Source organism: Sciurus carolinensis, chromosome 9 (assembly GCF_902686445.1).
Source record: "Sciurus carolinensis chromosome 9, mSciCar1.2, whole genome shotgun sequence".
NCBI classification, from domain to species: domain Eukaryota; kingdom Metazoa; phylum Chordata; class Mammalia; order Rodentia; family Sciuridae; genus Sciurus; species Sciurus carolinensis.
This window is the reverse complement of record NC_062221.1, coordinates 96,393,159-96,419,826: the sequence shown is the minus strand read 5'-3', so window position 1 is coordinate 96,419,826 and position 26,668 is coordinate 96,393,159. Positions and strand designations below refer to the sequence as shown.

Here is a 26,668-nt window from a genome sequence, read left to right as displayed (position 1 = left end):
AGATTGAATTATGTACCCCAGAAACACAGAATGTGCCCTACTTTGGAAATGTGGTGATGGTTAAGATGACATACTGGAGTCGGGTAGGCCCTTAATCTAATGTAACTGCATCCTTCTAGTAAGAGGAGAGAGGCACAGAGGGAGGAGGGCACCACGCGACACGGGGGCGAGGGATGGCCATGTGAGTGTGGAGGCAGAGGTTGCAGTGATGCATCCGCAAGCCTGGGAACAGCAGGATCACCTGCTGTCTCCAGAAGCTAAGAGACATGGAACAGGTTCTCCTTCAGAGCCCTCGGGAGGAATCAACACTGCTGACACTTGGATTTGGGGCTTCTTCCCTACATTATTGTGAGAGAATAATTTTCTGTCATTTTAAGGCACTCAGTTTATGGCTCTCTGTTACAGCAGCCCTAAGAAACTAATACAGGCACATTGGAATTGGTCATGGTTATTAAATTTGGAAGTATTCTACCTCAGTGTTTCCAAAATATGGAATTACATATTTTAAATATATTGACATTTTAAAAATAAGACTATTCAGTGGTCATTGGATTAGCACTGGCTGTCTCATTGTCTCTGAGTTGGTTGCCATTTCGCCTATTCCCTTCCACAGTCTCTCTTGTCTTGCTGCACACACTTCTCTTCAGCTCTCTTCCTCTTTCTCTGAAAGCCTTTTTCTGTCTTTATCACATCCTTCTCTTCCTTTGTCCTTCACCATAAGTGGAATTCAATATTCAGTCCTCAGCCCTCTTCTCTTCTTACTGTACCAGTTATCATTCATGGATCATCCACATTATAGTAACAGCCAATATGGCTCCCCTGAGCCTTCAGGTATGCAGTGGCTGGTAGCACTTCCCCATCTAGACTTCAAATGTACAGCTCAAACTGAGCATGTCCAAAACAGTAGTTGTCAATTTACACCTAAATACTCTTCTCCCCTGCCATAAACCCAAAGGTTGCTGCAGTTTGTCCCTCTCCCTTACTCTTCACATCTAATCCAGGACCAAGCTCTCTGGCTTCCACCTTCTTCACTCTCTTCCTTCTCACCTGGTACTAACTCTTGTACTCTTTTATGAGATGGTCAGTCAGGTGTGGCCCCCAAGAAGAGACATGGAGGAAGTTAAGGAAAATAAGTTTATTTTACTCATAAGTTCTGAAACACTAGGAACAGCAAGCCACACAGAGTCATGTGAAAAGACAACAGGGAGAGGAGCAGGTGTCAGGAGGCAGAGAAGAACCAAGCAAATGGAAGGTTTAGGTCATGGACTTTACTGGGGTTTCCACAGGAAAGAAAAGGCAGGGAGGGAGCAGCTTAGGGTTGATTAGTTAGAATAATGTCTGTGAAGCCATCTTAGGTGCCTGGCACCTGGCTGGAGTAAGGCAAAGAGAATACTGCATCCCGGGTGTAATAGAGGGTTTGGCTTTGGATGGATTTGTTTGCATATCAAAGGCTTGCTTAAAACTGGGCCCTGTGCTGTCTCTAGGAATTAGCTCAATACAGAAGGGTCAATCTCAACAGTCAGAAAGATTTTTAAAATATAAAGACATAATACAAAGAATGCTTAAAATTATTTTTTTTTGAAAAAAAAGAAGATAACTTGTATCTCTGCTTCCATTTCTCTTATCCCCTAATTCTTCCTATGAACTGCTAGAGGAATGATCTTTACAAAATGCAAAGCAGATAATAGTACTCCCCTGATTTAAAAATCTTCAAGGCTCCCCACAGATTGATGGAGAGAGTCCAAGTTCTTTGGCAGAGTACTCAAGGCCCCCATTGATCTGCCACTTGCTTCCTCTCTAGGATCATTTTGGCTAATTACCGTGCCTGCTTCAGCTCTCTTCAGCCTCTTAAAGATCTTAGAGAGCACCATGCACCCCCAGAGCAGTTCCTTCTGCCTAGAATGCCCTCTTCTCTTTCCCAGTGGTAAACACTTGCCCTTTTTAGATTCAGATCAAGACTTCCCTCCTCCACGTAAAGTTATGACCTCCCTTTTTTCCCCCTGTACCCAATTTAAATATGTAATGTTAAAAAAATTATTCTTGACATTCGTTGAAGGAGGACCATGAGAAAGGTATAGGAGCCACTGCAATGGGGGTCCTGCAGTCAGGAGGAGGAATTTGACTCAACTCCAAATACAAGTGGGGACTTCCAATCAAGGTACAGGGAGGGGTCAATAGACGGGAAACTTCTAAGAAGAAACATCAAGACTAAGTGGTTTCTAGCTAAACTGTTTTTGTTACTGGCTTGCTGGGTTCTTGTACTCAGAAAAATCAGATAAATGCACAATTGTGACAGGAATAAAACTCTTTATTGGAACTTCTTGCTCTGCAGAGGGGACAAGGCACTAATCAAGAGTTTCAAGCTGACTGTTCTAACAATGGGAGAGAGTTAGTTTTATTCCAGGGAAAGGGCTGTTTGCAAGGGGTACTAAGGTTTAGGAATGTTACTTGGCATTAAGTACAGTGTGTTTTTCTCTTCCTGGGTGAGCATTTTAACCTTGAGGGAGGAGTATCTGCTCATCCTGGGGTCCAACATTGCACCACTTTTGAATGCTGCCTCCTCTATAAACATCTCTGTCTGTCGCCATTGAGAGCACATAGGTGGGAAATGGAAGAAAACCCAAGTTGTGGTAAGTAAGAAGTTAAGGGCCCTGGAAATTTGCTATTTCAGTGACTCCTGGACAGTTTGTCCTTTATGCAGTTTGTACTTGGGGAGAGTTATGGCAAAGTTATCCTGGCTTTCCTGGTGCCCCTGGCTTCCAATAAAGATTGAGAGTGTATGAGTGAGAGGGTAGGGAAAGGCACATGTGCCCTTGACAGCTAAGAAGTCATGAGGTAAGGTGGGAGAGCAGCGGAAGCACACCCCATGCTTTCAATAGCTGATGAGCTGAGTTAAGACCCTAGGAGTGTATTTGCCTTTTTCCAAGGGATGAGCTGCTCACTGTCTCCTTCCACCCTCAGTGTTTCTGTTCTCTTTATTTTAAGGGGTGCTGCTTTTCATGGGGGTCCCTGACTGTTTTAAACTTGATGGGATTGTTGATGAAGGCATGCCAGAGTGGTCAGATATTTGTCACTTCCACAGTACCCACAACACTGTGTTGCCCTTGTCATGTTATGCACGTTGGTCTCCCAATGACCCCCTGGAGGCAGGATTCTCCACATATCTCAGTACATGGCACATGATCAGTGCCCAATAAATGTCTGCTAAATTAAGGAGTAATGAAAAATTACATAATAAACAAAGAGAAGAGTGAATATTGGAGGAATCCAACAGTCCCCTGATGAAGCATTTCACTTGAAAGTAAATTAAGGGGTGATCCTATATGCACTGGCGATGTGTAAAAGGACAAACTCTGGAGTCCAGTTGCTTCGATTCCCTGCTTAGGCACTTATTTAGATGACATTGGGCTATTTACTTCCCTACAAAACTGGGGATGTATTAGTTCTGTCTTTGTTGTGTTTTTAGGAATAATGATAATATATATTTATATTCTGAAGATTATTATGAAGCTTAATTGAGAATATGATAATTGCTATATGCATTTTTGTTAAAATACTTGTAAAGCCTAAAGATTAGAAATAAGCTTTGAGTTGAATTTGAGGGAATTCTTATTCTTTCTGTCTTGCATATGTTGGAAACTCTGAGTTTAAATTATGAACCATATCTCTGTAGTTTCTAGTTCTACAGTTTCCAATATATATGTAAAAATACATGCATTTATTGATAGGCAAAGTTCTTTCATTCCTGATGCTTGTAGGGCAAATGCTGACTGACATCAGTTTTTACATTCATGGATTTCTCTCTCTCTTCTGGGGTAACAGGGCCAAAGATGGGTTGTATCAGTCACCATAGCTTTGGTTAACTTAAACCCTATTAAATTCTACCTGAAAGGGGCAGGGGAAGTCTCATATAGAATATACTAGCACTGTTACTGAATGGTACTACTCATTTTTATTTTTATTTGTACCCCACCTAGATGCCACCAGAGATTTTATGGTTTAAACAAGTTCACAATAAATAGAATAGAAATGTTAAAATAAAATAAACTTGTGATATGAATACACATGGGAAGGATTCATACAAGTGAGTGGCCAAGAAAATTTTAAAGAGAAAAAGAGGCATCAACAGGAATTAAAGGATGCTGTAATTAAGAAGACAGGATGGATTGATGACTCGCAGGGGAAACAGTATGAACAAAGGTTCAAGGGCAAAAGCATTTCTGTATTTTGGAGATGGGGACCACTTTAATCTGTCTGAAGCATAGGTTTAAATGCGGAGGAATGAAGATATAAATTGTAAAAGTGTGTTAAGCCATATTATGAAAAACCTTAGTTGCTTAACTTTATAGAAAATTCTGAAGATTTTTAAGATGACAATTCTGTCTGAAGGAGGCGGTGTGCTAGAATGGGGCCACAAAGAAATCAGCTTGAGATTCTATAAGAGTGAAAGGGTCAGCAAGAGAAAGGTCAGAATAAAATAGTTCATGGTTAGATTCAGGTAAAAGAACTTGCAATTAGAGGTCTAATTCAGGGGAAAAGTCAGGGATAAACAGAACTGGGCACATGATTATGTTATATATAAATACATCGTATGTGTCACTGCAGGGAGTTTTCCTTGAGGGTAATAATCTCATTTCTTGCAAAATATTACTACCAGGTGGCCTGGAAACTCAGTAATTCTGGATCAGGAAAGAGTACAAGCAGATTCTTACAGAAGATAAAATGTAGTAGGGGCCAGAGGTGGGATAGTGGAAATGAGATTATAGGGGACACACAGAAAATTCAAGAGAAAATCACATCTTTTAAAAAAAGTTTTATAGTTAAAATCTCTTTCATTTGAAGCAATTGCATATGTCAGGCAGTTTCTCCAAAAATGGAAGTGCTAATTGATAGAATCCAAAACTGACTGAACAGCTAAATTCTAGGTCCCTTAGAAAAGTCATTCTTTCAATGACCTGGCTACTGCATTATCAACTCAAATGTCATTTTTTCTTATTTTTTCATAGGATAAAATTATACCTAAATCATAAATCATATTTTCCTAAGTTCAAAAGAGAGTCTGGTTTGAAACTCTTGATGAAATGCTTTCTTCTATATCATACCACACAATGAACACACATTAGACCCAAATTTTTGTTCCTCTGACTCACCAAGAATTTGCTGTTAAAGAGCTTTTAATTACGATTGAACATTAAGAAAATAAAAAGAACCGAATTCTAAGCTCACAAAAGACTAACTGCTGAGCCCTGCAGCATTTATAAACATCAAGGTCAATGTGAAATGTAGAAGGCCAATGAAATTTGCTTGCAAAGGAACTCAGGACTCAGAACCACTACAACATATAACATACAAACCACTTTTCTGCAAAGCTCTGCTGCCCCTTTCTGTTCATACAACCACCGTAAGGTTATTTTGATCCAGTTTTACTATTTTTCCCTCAGTCAGCATTTTATATATATTTGCAAGCTATCCTTTTTATCTTGGCAATTTATCTAAAGTAGAAGTTTTCTTGGATCAAAAATCTATATTGTTCTGATTAATGCCTGTGTCATCTTAAACACTGATCTCTTAGTTGCTCCTTTTTTCTGTTTTCTGGTTTTGTTTTATGATGCTATTTTAACATGTTTTTTTGGCTTATATGGCACTCTTGGTAATATGAGACCTTAGCCAGGTAATAGAATGTGATCATAGTAAATGGGACTGCACATGTTTCTTGGCCTTTTGGTTCCCAGATCTTAAGCCTCAAGAAAGTACACAGGTGTGACATATTTTTACATCAGGCTTCCTCTGTGCTGCTATGCAGCTGGCTCAAGAGAGACTCACTTTCCTGGTGTGGTTTCCTTCTTATTTGGCTATTACTCTGTGTCTGCTCTGTGCCAGATACTATGCTATTCATTTTTCATGTGTAGTTTCATTAATCCTAATAAAAACTACAAAACTGATTATATTTTTTCAACTTCACAAATAAGGAAACTTAATTAGAAATGTTAAGGGATTTGTTCAATCTCACATAGCTAGTAAGGAGCAAAGTCTTTTCCAACTTAAAAGCTCGTGTTCTTCATTACGTTGTTTATTTTTTTTAACTTCTGCCCACATCTTCATGACAAAATACATATAGATCAAATCACACCACTGTATATGTAACACTACTGAATTAAGTGTAAGGCAAGAAAATAGTCCAATCTCTTAATAAAAATAATACTAAACTTTCACTACATCTAATAACAATTATATCTGTTTTGAATAACTGCCTCTTAATGGTTTGATTTGGTAATTGTTGGATTATTTAAAGGATAGAGAACACTAGTGAAGTTTTAAGTCTGTTTCTTACTTGTATAAAAAAAATTCAATATGACTGATTAGAAACAAAACAAGCATGAAAAACTTCAAAAACAAATATAAAGTAGTGTGCCTTTAGATTACTTTAGAGAATTAGACATTAATTCAGATCAACTAAATAACACCAATGGAGTTTGATTGGCCACAAGTTCAGTAATAGTTGTGTGACTTGGCTATTATAAAAAAAAAAACCTGCATTGTAGATTGTATTTAAAATAAGAGGACCTTCTAAAGGGATTCAGGAGTACTTTCATACTCTACTTTGGGAAGTCAACATCTGGTAAATACTGGTCAGTTCCAGATGATACTTTTTAAGGGGAACATTATCAAAATACAGTTTGTCTAAAAGTAGAGCAACCAGGATGATGAGATTTTAAAATAAGTGCCAGGTAGATCAAGATATTTTTAGCCTATGATCAAAACTTGAGGTTAATAAATAGAAGATAAATTAATAGGTCTCTCCAGTTGTCATTTAGGTAGTCACATGCAATTTCAGAGGGCAGAAAGACTAGTAGATTGTAGACAAAATGATGTTTAATGAAGGCATAATTTTGCATTAATTTATTATTAATTAGGAAAACCTAACCATGACAGACTTACACAGAGCATAGTTACAGGGATGCAAACAGAATAGTTAAAGAATGCCCAGTGTATTTAGGTTCTTTCCAGTTCTTTGCTTCCTGCTTGAATGATAACTGTAAGATTTTTCTTTCATTTTATTTATTAACATACCATGTAACATGAACTTAATCACTTTTCACTCTTTCTCATTATTCAAGCAATTAAGAAAGTCCTTAACTGAACACTTAAATCACTTAAATAAATACTTTGAGGAAAAACTGTGGATTATTCTTGGAGAAATTCCAAATCTTATTATTGAATAGAAGAATGGTTTTAATAATCTGCCCAAAGGTTGAATTTACAGAATCATTCAGTCAACAAACATCTTGAGAAGCTAGTAGGATATTAACACAAATGACTCCTTCAGAAGTGCAGAAGTCTGTCAAAAGTTACAGGCAAGGTGTACACAATAATATGTGATAGGTGAATGATAAGTCTCAGGGTAAGCACATTGGATCTATCTGAAGAATGAGAATCAAAGAAACTTTCCTAGAGGAAACTAAATTAAGCAGAGTTTTGAAGTATGAGTAAAAGTTAGCTTGGTTAGAAAGATGAGGAAAAGATATACTATTACTAGTGTAATCAAGTAGGAAGAAGCTATAGAGATGTACAAGGGGTTTAAATCATGTACAGACCTGCAGACATTTTCTTATTATGGAAGCATAGGTTGCATGAATTTTGTGAGATGTGGCCCAAATATTGACAAGCAAGAGATTCTTCTGAAACAAAGATTAATATGCAAATTATGTAATAAATTCTTATACTTCCTGTTTAAAGAAAACACATAAAAATGGGGCAAAAATATGAACACCTAATTTCTATAAAAACAAATACAATGATTACTAAAAGTAAGGAAATATATTTTATTTTGCTAATAGTAACATAGAAATAAAAAACAAATTACATAATTTTTACCTAATTAATAAAAATTGAAGAGATTAATACTGTCATTGTTAGTGAGAACATGGGGAAATTGATATACCTGCAGTTCACTATTGACAGGAGTATAAATTAATACAAACTTGGTAAACAATTTGGAAGTATCTGTTATATTTTTAAAGGCACATTTAGTTTAACTCTGAAATTCTACATCTATATAACTATTCTAGATATACAGGCAATAACCTAAATATTCATTAGGAAGGAAATTGTTAGATAAAGTATTGCATATCTGTACTAGTATCATGCAGTTAAAAAGAAGGAGGTAGATTAATATCATGAAGTCCCTCTAAAACCTGTAGTCAAGTTTAATATAAAAAGAAAGTTAAATGTAATATATGTAGTATAATCTCATTTACTTTAAAAATTTACAAACATACTTACTTTCATATCTCTATTTATGAACATGTATAGGATATGAAAACATCTGAGAAGGTACACATCAAAATAATAACAGTAGGGGGCTGGGATTAGCTGAATGATGAAAGGGAATTTCCATTGTTCTAAATTGTTAAAATTTTAATAACACTAGTTGTGCACTCCAGTGTAATATAAATCATAAGAATTATTCTTAAATCAGTGGGGACTTTATGAAAGGTTTTAAACAGGGAAGTCACATAAGCACACTACATTTTAGGAATAGCTTTCTGCCAGCTGAGTATAGGAACAATTGAAGGAAAATTAAACTGAAGACAGGGAGTCAATAAAAAATGATGGCAATGAACCAGAGTGAAAAATAGAGGTAGGCGTAAAGAAGGGTGGGTAATTTTAGTTAAGAGGGAAAGAAGAGGATGACTATGAAAGATATTTACTGCATAGAATTTGTTGGACACCATTCCCTGGGATTAGAAGACCATTGTGAAAGAGAAATCTAAGTGAAACTCAGGGTTCCAATTTAGCAATTGACTGACTGGTCAAGTCCATTACTGAAATGAGCACACAGGTTCTGTGTAGGGGGAAATGGAAGGATTAGAAAAAGTGTGATTTTTAGCCCCTGGCTATTCTGAGAGACTTGGGGATTTGAATAAGAGAACTATCTCAAAGAGATAGTTATTTTCTGTGAAAACTTTATTTTTCCTTGAAAAAAAAGTGCTTATTTCTTAATAGAAAGGGCCAATAACAAATGAGATTCATCTAAATATACTAGTTTCTATAAATTTTCAAGGAATGTTTAGATTCCACAGTAAAGAAAAATTTTGTGGGATAGGTTTTTCCCTTGAGTGATCCAGTGACAGAGATTCATCTGCCTTGCAAGTGTCTTAGCATCATAGAGAGTCTCAGTCTCATCTGCTATGTATCTCTCCCACATTCTTTCCATCCAATCCACTACCAGCCTGACCAACTAATGTTCTGTGGAAAATCACAACTTTAGGGAATATTTTCTGACAGATTGGTCCCAGTGTACAATGACATGTAGGTCTTGACCAACTTGTATTCTTTGGGTCAGCAATAATTTTTGCCCCGTAGTTGATTTCATGGTTATAGAACTTAAGTGGGAAAAAGGATTCGATTTGGGCAGGTCCCTTGCTTTTCTAAGTTCAAACGATACCATCTTTATATGTACACTTTGTTTTACTGCTGGAAGATGAAAATAAAATCTCATCCATGTGTAAAACCATGACATTAAAATAAGATTAGTGGGATGGGATGTTGTTTTTAGTCATCAAAATTCATCCTTGTCAAAAATAAAATGGTTTAGTTAAATGATGGTAGAAAATATAAGATTCATTTAGCCATTCATCTGTTTTCAAGTGCTAAGGATACAGTGAACATGATCACAGAAAGTTTATGGAAATTTCATTCTAGTGGTGGAATTGTGGTAGCAGAGGATATCACAGGACCTGAGGTGGTTCTGTTTACTGAACAGCTATCATCTGCACACTTCCCAGATGGTTGCTTAAGCTGTACACTTTAAGGAGGAGGGGAGATACAAAGTCATGCTTTCTTCTTTTTGGAACAATAAAGAACTTAAATCACTGCCTCATCTGGATACACAAGAAAGATGGGAAAAAATCTGGTCTTTATTCTGGTAAACCACATGACAGCTTAAAATCAGCCATTCTAAAAAGAGGAAGAAGGAAAGCAATATTGAAGGGCCAATGTCCATCTCTGTTATGAAGTCATATCATGACCAGAAGAATAAGAATTTCCTCTATCATCAAGTATTCATTCAGATTGTTCCTTTTGTGGGAACAGAAACATGAGTTTTAGAGGAGATATGTATTTCTTAAAATTGTTTTCAGACTGGATATTTTCAAATAATAGAGATTATTTGTAAGGGTTTTCCCACTTATCCCTTAAGATATACATTATAATTCAAAGAAAAAAACCTCAGAGAAATAAAACATTTTATAACATGTAAAACTAAACTTTTGAAAGCATTTTTTATATTTGTTTACTATGTGGGGGAATGTTAGAATCTCTAAACACATGCACTCACACACAAACATACAACTTCATGTAACCAGTTTTTGAATCTATGTACATCATTAACCTCAAAATCTATCCACTCTTTTTTATTTCTTGATGAGCCTATTCCACTAACCAGTATTTATCTTTGCCAAAAATTATTTTCTATAAATACAGTTTGCTAGATTATAGTGCTTCATACAAAGTCTCTGGATAATCTCCAAACTCAGGAGTTTGTGATTACTGTCAAACAATGATATTGTCACTGGCTTTGTGCTTTCCTGAAAATACCTCATCTCCTTAGTCCCTGTCACTCAGTGCTGTGAAGATGTGTCATTTAAGCAAAGCAAGCTTAAATGAGCCTTTCTAATTAGGCCACACTCATTTATATTTTTTCAACCCTGTACCCAGGTTACCCCAGAGTTATGTGCACTCGATTAAAGAACATTTAATTTGAGATCTATATGCCTTTGAGTATGAATGGGTAACTCTCAATAATTGAGTTTGCTCCAACTGCTCATTTGGCAGAGGTGAATTAAGTCTTCTAGGGCACTGGAGTACCATTTAGTAAATTACCTTATCTAGCACACTGAATTTGCCTCACATGGGTGAACCGCTGCTTTACAGGGAGCAGTTTGATCTTCCCAGTTCTCCACTGGCCCAACCTTATTGATGTCACAGAGTGATTCATATGATACAGTATTTACCCACGGCTTCAAACAATAGGCCTACAGGATGATCTGCTCCCTTTGAGTGTATGCATGCCCATATATAAAGAGTAATGAGAGAGCTGATTACTTGGATTTTTTATAAATCAAATAGAAACAAAAGTGCATCACTATTCTTTAAACTGTAAAAAATAATTCTGAAACTGTAAAATGAAAATAAACTTAAAAATAAACTCTGAAACTAGTTTATTTTCATTAGTGATATATTCACCATCATATAGTAAAATGACTGGGCCCCTTTAAGGTATCAATAAACAAGCTTCTTTTTTAAACCTTAATACAACAATACGTACATAAAATGAGCCTATTTAAATAGCAATAAAGTTGAATGTAATACTTAGAATACTATAAGTTTTCATTTTTCACTTGCAAATATAAATGCTCTTTTAATTTTAACTCAGTCCTGTTCTCTCCGATATTAAAACTTCAGACATTTATTGGTTCCTCTTTTGAAAACTAGCATCCAGAGCAGAAAGCAGTTTCTGTGGTGCCATAATTTGTTAAATAATGCTTTGCAAGTGGCTAAGTGCCCAAAGAGCCCATGCAGAAATAAAATGCAGGCTAGCTGCTTCCAAGTGTTTTCCTCTCCGCGTAGATCCTGCCAGAAGCTGCCGTTCCTCTCACACTGTCACTATTTCCAAGAAGCTGTAATCATTCACAACTCCTAGCAGAACATTTCAGAAAACTACCCAAATTTACATCTAAGCCAATGTTTAAAATGTAATAAAAAGCATGTAAGTTAAGTGAACCATTGATCTAATGATACAGGGTCTGAAATTGTCTTGGGAACAGCTCTGAAGAATATATTAATAGGGACATTTTCAACAGGAACAATACCTGCTAGTACCTTTTCCCTCAAATTTTTTTTTCTCCATAAAATCCTTGGACCTCTTTTAACAATATTCTCATGGACCAGGATATACTTTTGACCCTCATTCTGAAGTCAGTCGAATGTCCTTTCAAGGGTAGCCTAATGGCAAACAAAGTTGAAAATGGAGCCACAACCAGAGGCTGGGAGATGGTGAGGGGAGATATTATTTCAGGCAGTCTCGACATGCCCAGTTAAGGTGGCTTAAGAAGAATAAAAATCAGGCCTCTTTGTGTCTCTTTCCATTTTCTCCTTTATTATCAGGAATGAGTATTGCCTCAGATCGGATCTGAAAGTTAAATTAATATGGGCCTCAATGGTATCAAACTTAAAAAAAGGAATAGCTTCAATAAAATGTTAAAAATGCATTAAACTGTATAACACCTGACTCTTTTCAAGCCCATTTCACATTTATGATCTTATTTGAAAGTAGAGCCCAACACACCATTATTGCTTTTCTCAAAGGCTATATTTGGCATGAGGTAGCAGACTCACATCTGAATAGTTAGGCCCATAGGGAATGAGGGCTGAGTCAGTCTCTCCCTTCACAGAATAGCATTTTTAGCTCTGAGTCTCACTTTTTCTCTCATGCTAAGAGATCTGATAGCTCTAATTTCAAAATGTTCTCTCCCTCTGTCCCTTAAATCCATAATTGAGAGGGCACTTATGGAAAAATGGAGAGAGATGCAAGAGAGTATATGTGTGGAAGCCCCCTGTGTGACTGTGTCCCTCATGTCCATTTACCTGGGAATGAAAGAACACATGTCAACATTTTTAGGACGACTCTAGTAATATGCTGACCTAAGCCAGTTGCATGAATTTCTCATTTCACCTTTAAAAGTTGACATCAAGCCTTTAGTAACATTATCACAAATAAAGAAAACATGGACATACTTTATAATTCCCATTTTTTAAAAGTAAACTTCACAATTGATCCCTATCATCAATATATCATGCTGCTTCAGTTAATAACGTAAAAATCAGAAATCTTTTCAAAGAATGTACAGTAAAATAAGTTATGAACAGAAATAAGCACATTTTAATGAAAAATGTATTTGTCACAAATGAAAGAGGAAAAAGAGCCAAGAAAGGCAGATAATGAGGCCTTACTTGTGTGACTGTTTTGTACAAGGAATTTTGTGAACATTGTCTTAAGTAATTGTCCTCAATTATTCAAGTGTATAATTTCCAACACATTACCAAACTGGAAACTGAGGCTCAGGGAAGAAGATTTTGAACCTAGATCCCTTCAGCTTCAAAATCCATGTTCTTCCCATTGTAGCTTTACTGCAGGGCAGGATGATTCCAAGGGGCAAAACAGAGCCTCTTAGAAGAGGTGGCATATGAGCAGGGTACTTAGAATGAGTTAGTCCAAGATGGGATATTCTCACTCTGTACTAGATGCTGTGAGCAAGGTGTCCAAATAACAATGAATCTCCTAGAATGTTTGGAGAAAAAAAAATGTGAAAGATTTTTAAGCTGTTCTTACATTTGGGGTTTCTCCCAACCTAGTTCCAAATAACGGACATTTTCAAATTATTTAAATGAGCAGTAACATAATCTGAAGTAGAAGGACTCAAGGAGGTGTCCACCAAAGTGCATACATCTTGCACAGATGTAGGTGGGAGCATGGGGAAAAAATTCTCATGCTTACCTTTAGCAGAGAGTGTTGACCTGAAGAGTGGACTTGTCTTGTCCTTGCTGCCACCACGCCACCAACACTACTACCCAGTGACAACCCCAGTCTCATATTTACCACATCAGAGTTGCTGTAAAGTCACAGTAAGGACTAGCTCAGTTGCATTCCCCATGAATGACTTTCTATTATTTTTATGATTGTGTTGCCTCATACTTTTATAGATTAATCAGATGTTCAGTATGGTAATAATTAAACCATATGACTGTCAGATGAGTGCCATTCTGACCTAAAAAGCTAATAACACTTTGAAAGGAATTTAAATCTTTTAATCTTAAATGAGAAATGTTTGGTATTAACACATTTGCCTATAGATAATGCTACCTAAGATGTTGTTGTATCTGGGTGAAACTAAACTCAGAGCATTCTCTTTCAAACTTTGAATACTAAAGAGCAACAATGTGATATAACATTAGGATACCTAGTAGCAATAGGCACCTTTGAAAAGTTACAAGGAGGCCAATGTACCCTGCATCCTGACCTCTTTTTCTTGTGTGCTGAATGTGCAAACCTGGCAGATATATCCACAGTTCATAAATATTAAGTACTTAGCCCATCTTGGCTATGAAGTTAAATAGGTCTAGCACTCATACATGTTGATAAATGCTGCTTAACAACTCCTTAGCCAGCTCTTGGCACCTGAAGTGTAAAAGCACTTTTTAAGAAACATGTAGTTTAAAAGTGTGAACCTAGAAAGGAATAGCTGGGTAGCAATCCATCAAACAAAGCAGCTTGCATGGTGGCTCAGTTAGAAGGACATGCTTTTCAAGTTCTATTCACCCCTTTATTACTTCTTAGATAAAAGGGACTTTAGATTTTCAGCCTGTCTCTGGTTCTTTAACATTGATTGGCTTTTCATAAGCGTTTAAAATGAAAGTCATAAATCTCAATGAATTTTAATAATTATACACACATTTTGGGGGATATTTGTATTACCAGAATATACATGGTTTTGAAAGCTCAGTCTGTTATTTGTACAAAGACAAACTGCCTTTGAGATATTTTTATAAAGATAATATTAATTCAAGTTGATAAATATTACATTGAGCTCCTACCATGTGCAAGTTCTGGGCCTGGGCATGAAAAGAAGAATAAGACATACAATTCCTCCCTATTCTCCAGGGTTCATAGCCTGGTGGGAAAAACAATGTGCACACCAGAGACACCAGTTAGGCCCACATGTTGAAGTCATCCAAGAGATGTGTAGTCTTTGATTTCTACAGTGGATTTTAAAACATTTGCATTCATTGTCTTCAGTCAGAAATTCTACCCTTGGCTCAACTGACCATCTCTGTCACCAACCTCACATATTTGTTTATTGTACCTGGCAGGCCCATAAACACATTTAAGTTTGGTGTCATGAAACTGAAAAACAAATGCTGCATCTGGAAGAGTATTCCATCTCTACTGTAGTATCTAAGATGATCTGGAGGCACACAGGAAGGAGCAGAGAGAATTCTCCCCAGGGACTTCAGTCACATTTTGATGCAGGAGGTGCTATGAGCCAAGACCAGAGGACCTTCTAGAAAGAGGGACTATGACAGAGGCATGGACACATGCAATAGCAGGTCCAGTTTATGAAATTAAGGAGAAGAAGAAAGAGGAAAAATATATTCCTTTGACTTATTTGAACATTTACTGTTGCCAATAATACATACTTACATGAAATTTACAGTAAACCAATATATTCATTATTATTAACTCCAATTTATCCAAGATGAAGCAGTTAGTGACTGGCATTTCCACTATTAAACCCAGTGTACATGTTAGTAGATTTCACATTTATTTAGGACATTATTTGGTAATTAATTTTTTATATCACATCGAATATGGATATAAACTACTGAATATGGATATAAACTACTGGACATTCTCCCCACATGGGGAAAATATAAGCTTAATTCAAAGCAAATTGAACAAAAATCATGGCTTTTAGAGCTTAAAGGAAACTCATGGAAGTTTTAGTGCAACTTTATAATCTTAAAAGTGAGAAATTTTAATCATTTAAAGTATTTACTTTTAAAAAGCAAAAGACCATTTTAAATGTATATTAAAATTTACTTTTCAATAAGCATCTTATTCAATTTATAAATATTTTGATTCTTCTTGTTAGTGCTATAACTTTTGAAAATAATTAACAGCAGCCATCATTTTATATATATGCTAGAAATGCTAAAAATATAAACACATAATTCAGGAAAAGCTGAAAATTTATTTTTAAAGACAATGAAGAAATAACTCATAAAAATCCAGCCTTTTTTGCTTCAATACTTTCATTATGACCTATTTAATAATAACTGGATGAGAAATCTATAAAATTCATATTGCAGTGCCATGAAGTATTAAACAAGTCAAAAGTAAAACAATTATGTTCACAAGATCTTTAATTGTATGGTGCTGAAGAAGTTGGATCAAGATTAGTTAGGCAAGTAAAGAAGAAAACCATTAATTGTATAGGTATTTACATTTATAAGAATTTATAAAATGGACAAAATTCTGTGATTATATCTGCCTTTCCTGAGAAAATGGTCACATCAAATATTATTTGATTTCCTTTTTGTATTAGAAATGTATGACATAAGTAAAGAAAAAAGTTTCAATAAATATTTACTGAATAAATGAATAAGTCAATGAATGGATAAAATATGATTGAATGAGTTATTTACAGTTATTTTTCATGTTCAAAGCTTGATTGAAAATTAGCTACCTTCCAGCCAAAGAAGGTTACTATTGGACTAGGAAGCAATTGGGCAAGCAAGAACTTCCTTAAATCCTAGCAAGATGGCAGCCTACAAAGGAATTAGTCACTTTTATTTTGGAATATATATGATTTTCAGGACATATATATATCCACTTATTCAATTTGCATTTACTGGAAACTCACTCTGTACATCTTTTGATCTCAGTGATATGATCCCTGTTAAGGAGAAGAGATTGGACTCCCAGCTGGTTTACAGCAAATCACAATGAGACAGTAATTCTTTCTATACCCAAATAGGTCAAGCAGCTTAGTCTTTTTATAAGTATATGCCTGCTTGCTAAAGAGACCCAAAATATATCTCCATGGAGGACATGATGCACTCTTCCTGGGCTTTACGTTAAAATGTCTCTTCTTATTTTGTTGCTCTTTCTCCCTGGTGATGTAAACTTAGTGATTCTTTTACTTCTTCCATCATCACAGAAAACTAAGACGCATTTGCTCAAACTTGATGGGTTTATAGTTTCCTTTCTTTATTTCTAAGTGTAGGAGAGAATATATGAATGGTATAAATTATCGTAACCAAGAAATAGAAGTGAGAGACATGTGGAAAACCTCAGTGACATGAGGAATGGGGAAAGTCCACATCTGGCAGAAAAAGGGCAAGTGAAATTGGGGTGGCAGAGAAGCCTTCAAGGTTCAGGAGTAAGCCGTCCTCAAGGAGTGCAGCCCTGGGCATAACGTTTTGTTGAACAAACTTGTGTTGTCATCGCACTGTGTGGTTACTGCTGCTCAGAAGTACCATGATTAATGTAAAGCAGTTATGGAATGGCTTCTGTGTGCAGGTTCCAGAACTCAGTGCTGCATACTTGAGGATGAAGAAGGAATCTTTCCTCTCAATGCATTCAAATTTAGTGTTTAGCTCTCCAAGTCTTTGGTCATGCCCCATCAGTAAATATTTTTGAGCCAAATCTGTCTACTATATAGATATTTATGTATAAGTCGTATGTATGTGCTACTTTATTGAATTTGTTGTTTTGTGTTTAATATAAAACACACAAAATATAAAACAGAAGAATGAAAAATATTTTGAAATAATATAATCTCATTTGTTAATGGTATAAAATTTAAAAATTTACAGTCTGATTTTAAGTTCAATTTATTTAAATACTTGACTTTAAATAATAACTACACTACACACAGGCACATCCTACATAAAATGCTAAGTATTTGTGGCCAGATTTGTTATGATACAAGTGAAATTCTTTTAATACTGTTCCCAGTGATTTTTTTGTGGCCCCCTCCTTTCAGATATGATTAGATCATTCTTGCTTTTCATAACCTAGTTGATGAATTCATTTTAAAAGTTGAAGAGATGGATGTTCTGTATTATCTTTGTTCACTTGGACCTTTATCATATTTTTTCTAATATATATCCAAGGTTGAGAACTACCTATCAAGGTTGAGTGGTCCTCTAGGATCACCATCTTGGAACAGGTAAAATCAAGGCCTTGCTCTCATTGTTCAAGTCCCTGAAATTAACTATTTACTTTATCCATTCTTTAGCATTTTCTGTCACTGCTTTATTGGTTAAACAAGTAATCTCCAAAATTTTATCATTACACACTTCTAACAATAAAAATGTTTGAGAACTGTTCTTAGGAGGTATTATGATTATATTTTATTTATAATTTATTTGTAAGAACTATTGATTATATAATATTATATAATTTTTATAAAATAAAAAAGCAATGCTAAAGGATAAGAATAAGAAAAAAGAGCTTACAGAGTGGGAGAAAATCTTTTCCATTCACACTTCGGATAGAGCACTAATATCCACAATTTATAAAGTACTTAAAAAACTTTACACCAAAAACACAAAGAACCCAATCAATAAATGGGCTAAGGAACTGGGCAGACATTTCACAGAAGAAGATATACAAGCAATTAACAAATATATAAAATAGTGTTTAACATCTCTAGTAATTAGAGAAATGCAAATTAAAACCATCCTAAGACTTCATCTCACTCCAATTAGAATGGCTATTATCAAGAACAAAAGCAATAATAGATGTTGGTATGGATGTGGGGAAAAAGGCACACTTGTACATTGCTGGTAGAGTTGCATATTGGTGCAGCCACTCTGGGAAGCAGTATGAAGATTTCTCAGAAAACTTGGAATGGACCTACCTTTTGACTCAGTTATCCCACTCTTCAGTTTATACCCAAAGAGCTTAAAATCAGTACACTACAGTAATACAGCCACATCAATGTTTATAGCTGCTCAATTCACAAAAGCTAGATTGTAGAACCAACCTAGATGCCCTTGAACAGATGAATGGATAAAGAAACTGTGGTATATATACACAATGGAATATTATTCAGCTATAAAGAAGAATAAAATTATGGCATTTGCAGATAAGTGGATGGAATTGGAGAATATCATGCTAAGTGAAATAAGTCAATCTCAAAAAACCAAAGGCCGAATGTTTTCTCTGATAAGTGGATGATAATACATAATGGGGGTGGGGAGGTAAGGAGGTAAGAGAAGAATAGAGGAACTTTGAATTGTGTAGAGGGAAATGAGATGGGGGAGGGGTTGGAGCAGGAAAGATAGTGGAATGAGACAGATGTCATTACCCTATGTACGATGTATGACTACACGAATGGTGTGAATCTACACCATGCAAAGCCATAGAACTGAAAAGTTGTACACCATTTGTATCCAATGAATCAAAATTCAGTCTGTAAAGATAAAAAATTTTATAAAAGAAGAAAAATAGAATTTCTAGTATTTTCTTTCTACTGCTCATCTTCTATGTGCTCTTCTGGTCTACTTACCACCCCATGGAAAACGCTGGTATGAAGTAAACTCATAACTGAACAAGGTATTGTACAGGAGGACCAAACATAGTAATGAGCAAATTAATCTTCCTGCAGCATCTCAAACATGTGTCTGTGTGTGTGTGTGTGTGTGTGTGTGTGTGTGTATTTAGTTGTAGATGGACACAATACCTTTATTTATTTATTTATTTTTATGTGGTACTGAGGATTAAACCCAGTTCCTCATGGGTGCTGGATAAGCTCTCTACCACTGAGTCCCAGCCCCAACCCTATATATGTTTTAAGTTTTCAATTCTAAATTTATCTCTAATTAAGTCATTTTTTCCATTGACTACACATAGGTCATAATTGTTACTTGTAACAAAGCAACCTAATGAAAACAGTATGAAGGAATCATATCTCAGAAATTCCTATTACAGCCCGTTTTATTAAACTTTTGGCATCCATGTTCAATTATTGATATATCATCTTCAGAGAAGGGAGTTCCTCTCTTAGGGGTTTGTGTGCATATATGGAGGGGAGGAGTTAGAAAATTCACCTATTTTTATCTCTATTTCCTACCTAAAGAGACTTCTCTTTTTAAAAAACATTAGGACTGTTAAATAACAATAGCATTGGATTGTATTTATGATAATTTTCTTTTGTTTCATCTTTAAAAACAGACCCAAGAAGTAAGATTAGTTATAATTTTTATTTTTCAAATGAGGAAATTGAGGTGCAAAGAGTTTATGGTCATAGCTTGTTATCTTTTACATGAATTCTTAGTGTCACCTGATTTCCAATATAAAGTTATTTCAGAGAAATTGCTCTAATAACAAATTCAAAATGGAATTTTGTTTCTTAGAACTCGTGCCAAATATATTTTAACTATTTGAAGCTAGTTACCCTGCAGGCTAACTCACTTTCAAATACAATAATCTCAGTAATCAGAATACTTCATTAATTGATCAAGTCAGATGTCAGAATACAGGCCATGTCAACTTCTGCTTCCTTCACACCCTAGTCTCATTAAGTGACAAATTAAGTAGCAGCCATTTTTAAAATCCTTCATTACTCTTCTACATATTTCTCAGTGGGTGCTACTAGCATTTGGAGAAAGAATTCTCATTTTGGCAAGAAGTACATTACATCTTGCAACACCTTCAACCCTCCACCTACTAAATGCTAGTAATGCCTTTCCTAGGTCATAATTTGTGATGGCTTAAGATGAATGTAACACCAAAGTTGAGAACCACTGTACCAGTGAAAGACTCAAGACCACCAACAAAGCAGAAACTCAAGTATAGAGTTAAATACTTAAGATATACCTTTTATACTGAGTGTAAGTAAAAAACAAAATACCCGTGGAAAGTGACATAGCTCCTGCTATAGTTTGTAGATGTTACTATTCTTCAGCTACCATATAATTGATTAATAAATTCTACAATTACTTTTAAAAAATAATATATCAGTCATAGAGTATCAGCAACTTGGGCAATTGGAAAAACCAAACCTAAATTTACATCAATTCCTCAAACTTAATTTCTTATGATGAAGAGATAAAGAAATCCTAACCAAGGTGAATTTCAGTTTTTCCTAAGTGAATTATGAAAACATAGAGCTGTAGTGTTTCATGCTTTTTCTATTGACATGACTGACCTTAAGAAGAAAAATGATACAGAATTATTCTCACATAATACAATATCTTGGCTGAATATGTATTCATGTACAGCAGTTTTTTGTTTTGTTTTTCAGCTGTAAAAAAAAAAAAATATGAGAGTTCCTGATGGAAGAGACACCACAATAAATGAAAGACCTTTCTAACCATGGTAAAGAAGCATAACAAAGCCTTTATGAATGATACAGCAAGTTGAGGGAAAGGAAAGCTGCTATTAAACACGACAGGCTGTCACAACCACAGAAACAGTAATCAGTGTAATCATAGCAATAAAATAATGTTTGTATTTAGATCCTTTCAAGGAGCTAAAATAATTGCATCTTTTCTAAGTTCATAGCTTTTGATACTATTGGCAAAAATAGCAAAAGCATAAAAATCTCTAAATGCATTATTAACATTATTTGGTGTTACTATTCTACATGCCTTTTTATTTTTTTTATTTCTTTTAAGATTATTTTTATCCTTGCTTCTTTGCTTCTTTGTTTTTGCTTTCTTTTTCTTTATGATAATACTGTTTTTCTTTTTTTTTTTGGTTTCTTTCTTTCTTTTTTTTTGAGCCCAGGGATGCTTAACCACTGAGCCACATCCCCAGCCTGTTTTCTCCTTTTAAGATAGGATCTTGCTAAGTTACCTAGGGACTTGTTGAATCACTGAGGCTGGCTTTGAACTTGGGTTGGGATCCTCCTGCCTTAGCCTCCTGAGCTGCTGGGATTATAGGCATGTGCCACTGTACCCAGCTATGAGAATATTCTTGAACCCAGCTCCCTAATTATTTGACTTTAATAAATCTATAATCTACTAAAATGGCATTATTTTAGTTTTTCAGAGCATATAATTAAATCTGCATGTCTTATAATTATTTTCCTTATTATATCAATAACATTTGTCTTGTAATCTTAAATAAGAATGCCATATACATGTATGATAAGCTTACCTCCACTGGGTGCTCATTGAAAGCCTTCATTGGTTATGAGGTTTTCCCAGACAATGATGAAACATCACAATGTGGAAAATGCCTTGTGTGGGAGACACCAGCACTTGTGTTCTATGATAAATATTCCATACAGTCACAGGGAGAAATTAGTTCCTCTGTTTCTTCAGAGTTCCCTTAGAGAACTTTCTGGCCTACCCCATTGATACTTTCACTACTTCTCTTAATGTTGAAGGGCTACCAGCTCTGCCTGATAGGACTGGTTTACTATGACCTGTATGTCTACTATATGTTATTTTCTATCTATGCTTTCCTTACTTAATCCAGGGTGTAATATATGATCACCACCTACGAAAATGCACATTGTAACTTTGCCCTTTTATACAAATACCTCTGAAGATCTAAGAAATTCTGGATTTTCTTTACCAAAGATTTTCTCTGTAGAAACAAGAGCATGGTGTACATGGTCCCTTTAGTTCTGACCTAAGTTCAAAGATGCTCCAATATTAACTTATGTTTGGTGGAAATTTTGGTTGAAAAATAGAGTAGTGCCTTCAACAAACTCATCTCACCCCAGTATACAACCTGTGGTGATACACAGCCCAAAGGGCATTTCAGAGGGTCCAAATGAGATACATGCCTTACAATCATCAGTGTAACTTGCTTTTAGGGTCCTATTGTGATTGCACCTTAGATTGGCCATCACCATTATCAATGCTGCTTCACTGATACCACATATGTATTTAGTTCACTACTGGGTGATTTCAACATCTTTCAATCATTGAGATGCCAAATTATGATGCTACTATTTCAAAATGCAGGATTTCTAATTCATATTTAGAGTATGTTATAATCTTTCAATTAGGAAATGGTTCACTATTCCTTTTTACTCTGTAGTGGAGTTTATTCCTATTGTTTGCCAGCAATGTGACGTTATTTCCCCTGTCAGGCCTCAGTTTGTTATTTTGTATAAGGAGGGTCTTGGATGATTTCTAAAGTGCTTTTCAGCTCTAATATTATTTTATTCCATGTTTCATCATATAATTTTATGGATAAATTTCAAAACAGTTCACTATATTTTTTTGACTTCACAATACTCCGCCTAAAAATGAAAAAGCATATGGTTTTACCTTTGCAAACTCTTATGTCTTGTCCTTAACAGAAAACAAATTAAGAATTGTGCATGCTGATTGTCTTATCCTTGTTTCCTAAACATATGTGATTACCATATGTATAACAATGTTCCTCATTTTAGGCACTAATACTGATACACCTAAAGTAAAGCACTGTTCTTTTTGAAACAGCATAGATCTCAGATTCCATCATGGCTGTTTTCTGCATGTTTATAACTCATGTGGGCATGAATTCTGCAATTAAACAATATCAGTGACTGCAATTTGTGTCTACCTTGCCATTCTATAGCATGACCTTTATGTTCTAAATGTAGATTCAAATTTTTAACTTAGTATTCTGATACTGTTTCTAAACCTGTTTAATTGTAAGAGGGGCCTTTTCAAGAAATTAAGCTGATTTTATAAATTTATAAGTAAAAATTATGCATTACATTCCTTTAATTTCATAATTTCTTTATAAGGTTTGATGTCTTTGTCGATTGTAGGTTTTATTCCAACTAAATTATCAACCGTTTTTCTATATAGGAGACTTTGATTAATGTCAATTTTTATCTCTTAAAAGGATCCTTCCCAGCCATTGGGGTGGAAGCGTTTTGCCCCAGCTTCCTGAGGGCAGGCTTTTTAAATAGCATCCAGGCCCCGCATCCAGTGCCAGGGGGAGGATCTTTGCCCCCCAGGATTCCTGCTGGTAGGTATTTCAGGTGAAGTTTCTGCCACTGTGTTTAGCAATAGGACTGTGCTAACAGGTGATAGACCTGCAATACAAAAAGAGTATTTCTAAAATATATTGTAGAGAAGAAATCCAAGTGTCTCTTTATAATGTAGCAACCATGTTTATAGTACATAGTGCTATGAAAATAAAGAAAGTGGAAAGAGGATATGGACCCCCAATATCCAATCAGTCTAGCATTGCCTTTTGGGGAAAGCTTTTTTCATAAATAAGAATTAGAGTTCAGATCCATAATCTATAACTCAAGAATGAAACAAGGATGAATTTAAGCCATTTGGCCAACTGGAATTGGCCAGAAAAGAATTAAGGACTAAATGTTCTTGACAGAAAGAGTAATTCCATATTTGAGTGAGTTTATAGAGATTTAATTAAGGTTTCATTTCACTAAAGAAAAATAATTTGAAGAAAGACCAGAAAGTAGCAAATTTGGAAGAAATTTTTGAGAAAGGAAATTAAGGTGCAGTCCTCTCTAAAAATAGCAATCTACCAAAGCAACAAAGCAACATACAAGATATTAAGCATTTTTAAATGCAATTTCAAAGTTTAGCAAAGCACTTTGTGGGTTATCTACAGTATAACTATTATAACAAAATGTTTTTCCTATCATTTAATAAAATATCCAGTTGCCTTCTCTCATACCTGAATTATGCAGACCTACCCTATGTTTTACATTTCTTCATAAAACATAGATTATTGATACTTCATGTTTTTATCATAATTTTTGTGCTTTATCATAATTAATATTACAAGTTATGATAATGACCTCAACCTATGCAAGAGGGCTAGCCCAGACAGCAGTGTAATTGCAAACTTTTGGAAAGACTGAAAAATATTATTAAAACAAATATCCCAGCATGCACATTTCTTTTTTTTCTTAGAATAATTATACCTAACAAAACCTAAGATTATTGTGCTATTTATTTTTGCCTTCCAATTGTCCTTGTGTATTTAAAACATACAAAATCAATAAACTATAAATATGCTGTGATATCATTTGGTTTTATCATTGGAAAACACAGACATGGTTGGAAACTAGGAACAAAAATTAGGCGAACTAAAAGATTAGCAATTTTAATTCTAATGGGTTTTATGCCACCTTCTTTTTTCTTAAAAACAAATATCATATCAATTGCACAGAAATTTTTTATATTGTTGCAAAGGATTGGTGGGGAAATATCTGTAAACTGAGTGCTCAGAATTAACTATACTATAAAAAGTAGCTTTCATAAATATATAAGTATTATCAGGGATTAGAATTGAGGAAATGAACAGTTGATTTGTAGTTTAATGACATTAACCCTTAATCTCACTGACAAATCAGGTGACTTTAGTTATATTTGGCAGAAATGACATTATGAAGTTTAGTGGTGACTTGAATTATTCAACATTACTGGTTTAGAAAAAAAAATGCCTCATCATGTAGCTACTGGGAATGATAGAAGGAAATGATCTTTTTACAGCACAAACACAGAAACAACTTTCCAGAGAGGGATCTCAAAGAACATCCTAACACTCTGTTCTTCTAGGCTTTAAGCCAAATTAGCCTCCAGCTTCTTGGGAGAAAAAAAAAAAAAAAACTCTACTCGGTGTACATGACTTATATACAAATCAGGTGTAACAAAATTGCTTCATAAAAAATTTATACTTATAAAATTGTTCCTGTTCATTCAAACTGAAGTTAACTCACTTTTTCTAGTTTGTATCACTTTGATAAGTGATCCCTGTATACTTTGTCTTTTACTTTTCAGTAGGCTGCTGTAATCTTCAAACGTAATTTTTATCTTCTCCATTCAACTACAGCTTATTTTTCTAGAATTTCCTTCATAATTTTATATGAAGAGGAATGCAGCATTAAACATGGGAAGATTTGTTGTTATGTAGTTTTAAAAACTCTAAATTATTTCTTTGCCATCTGAGAACTTACTGGATACCTCTTCAAATTTAGGACATCATTGAGGGCAAGAAGCAACTCCTCCAGTGGCCAGCACTGTGACATTTAAAATAGTCAGCTGAAGGTTGATGCCAACTTGGCAATTAGTTTACCTTCTAGATTGATTATATGTCACAGTATTTTGAGGGTCTCATAAAATATTTCCTATGTTAATCAAGGAATTATTGAATGTTCTAGTGATAATGCTAATTTAGTCCCCAGTTACTTAACCACATTCAAATGATGCATGACTATGTCTTAAATAAAGTAGCTCCTTTGCTTCATGTCACACTGTGCTATCAAAGTACAATATTTCTACAGTACTTTTTTTACACTAACTGCAATAATAAGATAATCAGTGAATTATGAGAGCCAGTAAGCAGACAAGCCTGAAATTGACATTTACGTAGCAGAATTAAATTGTTATAAATTTCTACAAAGATCATAATAAAGTGCTATTATTCTTAATTTCAGATTGAGAAAAACCCTAGGAAGTATTCACTGCACATTGAATAAAAGAAAACAGGAAAATATCATGTGCAATTTAGAAATAGATAATTTCTGAGACAAATTCATTGTTGAAGATCTCCCTAATATTTCCTCTGTGGTTAATTTTGGCAGTTCCTTATTTGTTGAGGGAAAGTTCTTCTGAAGCATCAACTCAGTTTGCCAATCTGTACTTTAAATGCAAGGCTATAAATATAATAACCCTTTTGACACTTTAAAAATATTTTTAGTTATAGTGGATACAATATCTATATATTATCTATTTATTTTTTTAATGTGGTGCTGAGAATCAAACCCGGTGCCTCACGCATGCTAGGCAAGTACTCTATCACTGAGCTACAACCCTAGACCCTTTTTGACATTTTAATCTGAACTTCCCCCCATTGTATGACTTGTGTTAGGTTCAAAGGAAATATCAAAGATGGAGTGAGATTCCTTCTCTGCTTACTCTGAATCAAATAACGGAACAAATATGAACTCATGGTAATTCAAAAATTAGATTTGTAATTACTGAGTATATAATAAATAAATATTATTTATTTACCTTCTGGAAAGAGACACAAAAGCTTTTCATATCCTCACTATTGCCTCCTGCCTAGCCACGTTAGGAAAAGAATTCACAATCCAGTTTTCCATAA

At 34.9% G+C, this 26,668-nt stretch overlaps 1 protein-coding gene across 1 annotated transcript in view; it reads left to right on the top strand.

The window, feature by feature from the left end:
• The window catches only part of Epha6 (EPH receptor A6), an 874,627-nt gene that overhangs the window by 711,379 nt on the left and 136,580 nt on the right, over window positions 1–26,668 (top strand). The window contains exon 12 of the mRNA XM_047563348.1: window positions 23,426–23,551. Coding sequence (XP_047419304.1) covers window positions 23,426–23,551 — 126 coding nt within the window. The remainder of the gene's footprint in view (window positions 1–23,425; window positions 23,552–26,668) is intronic.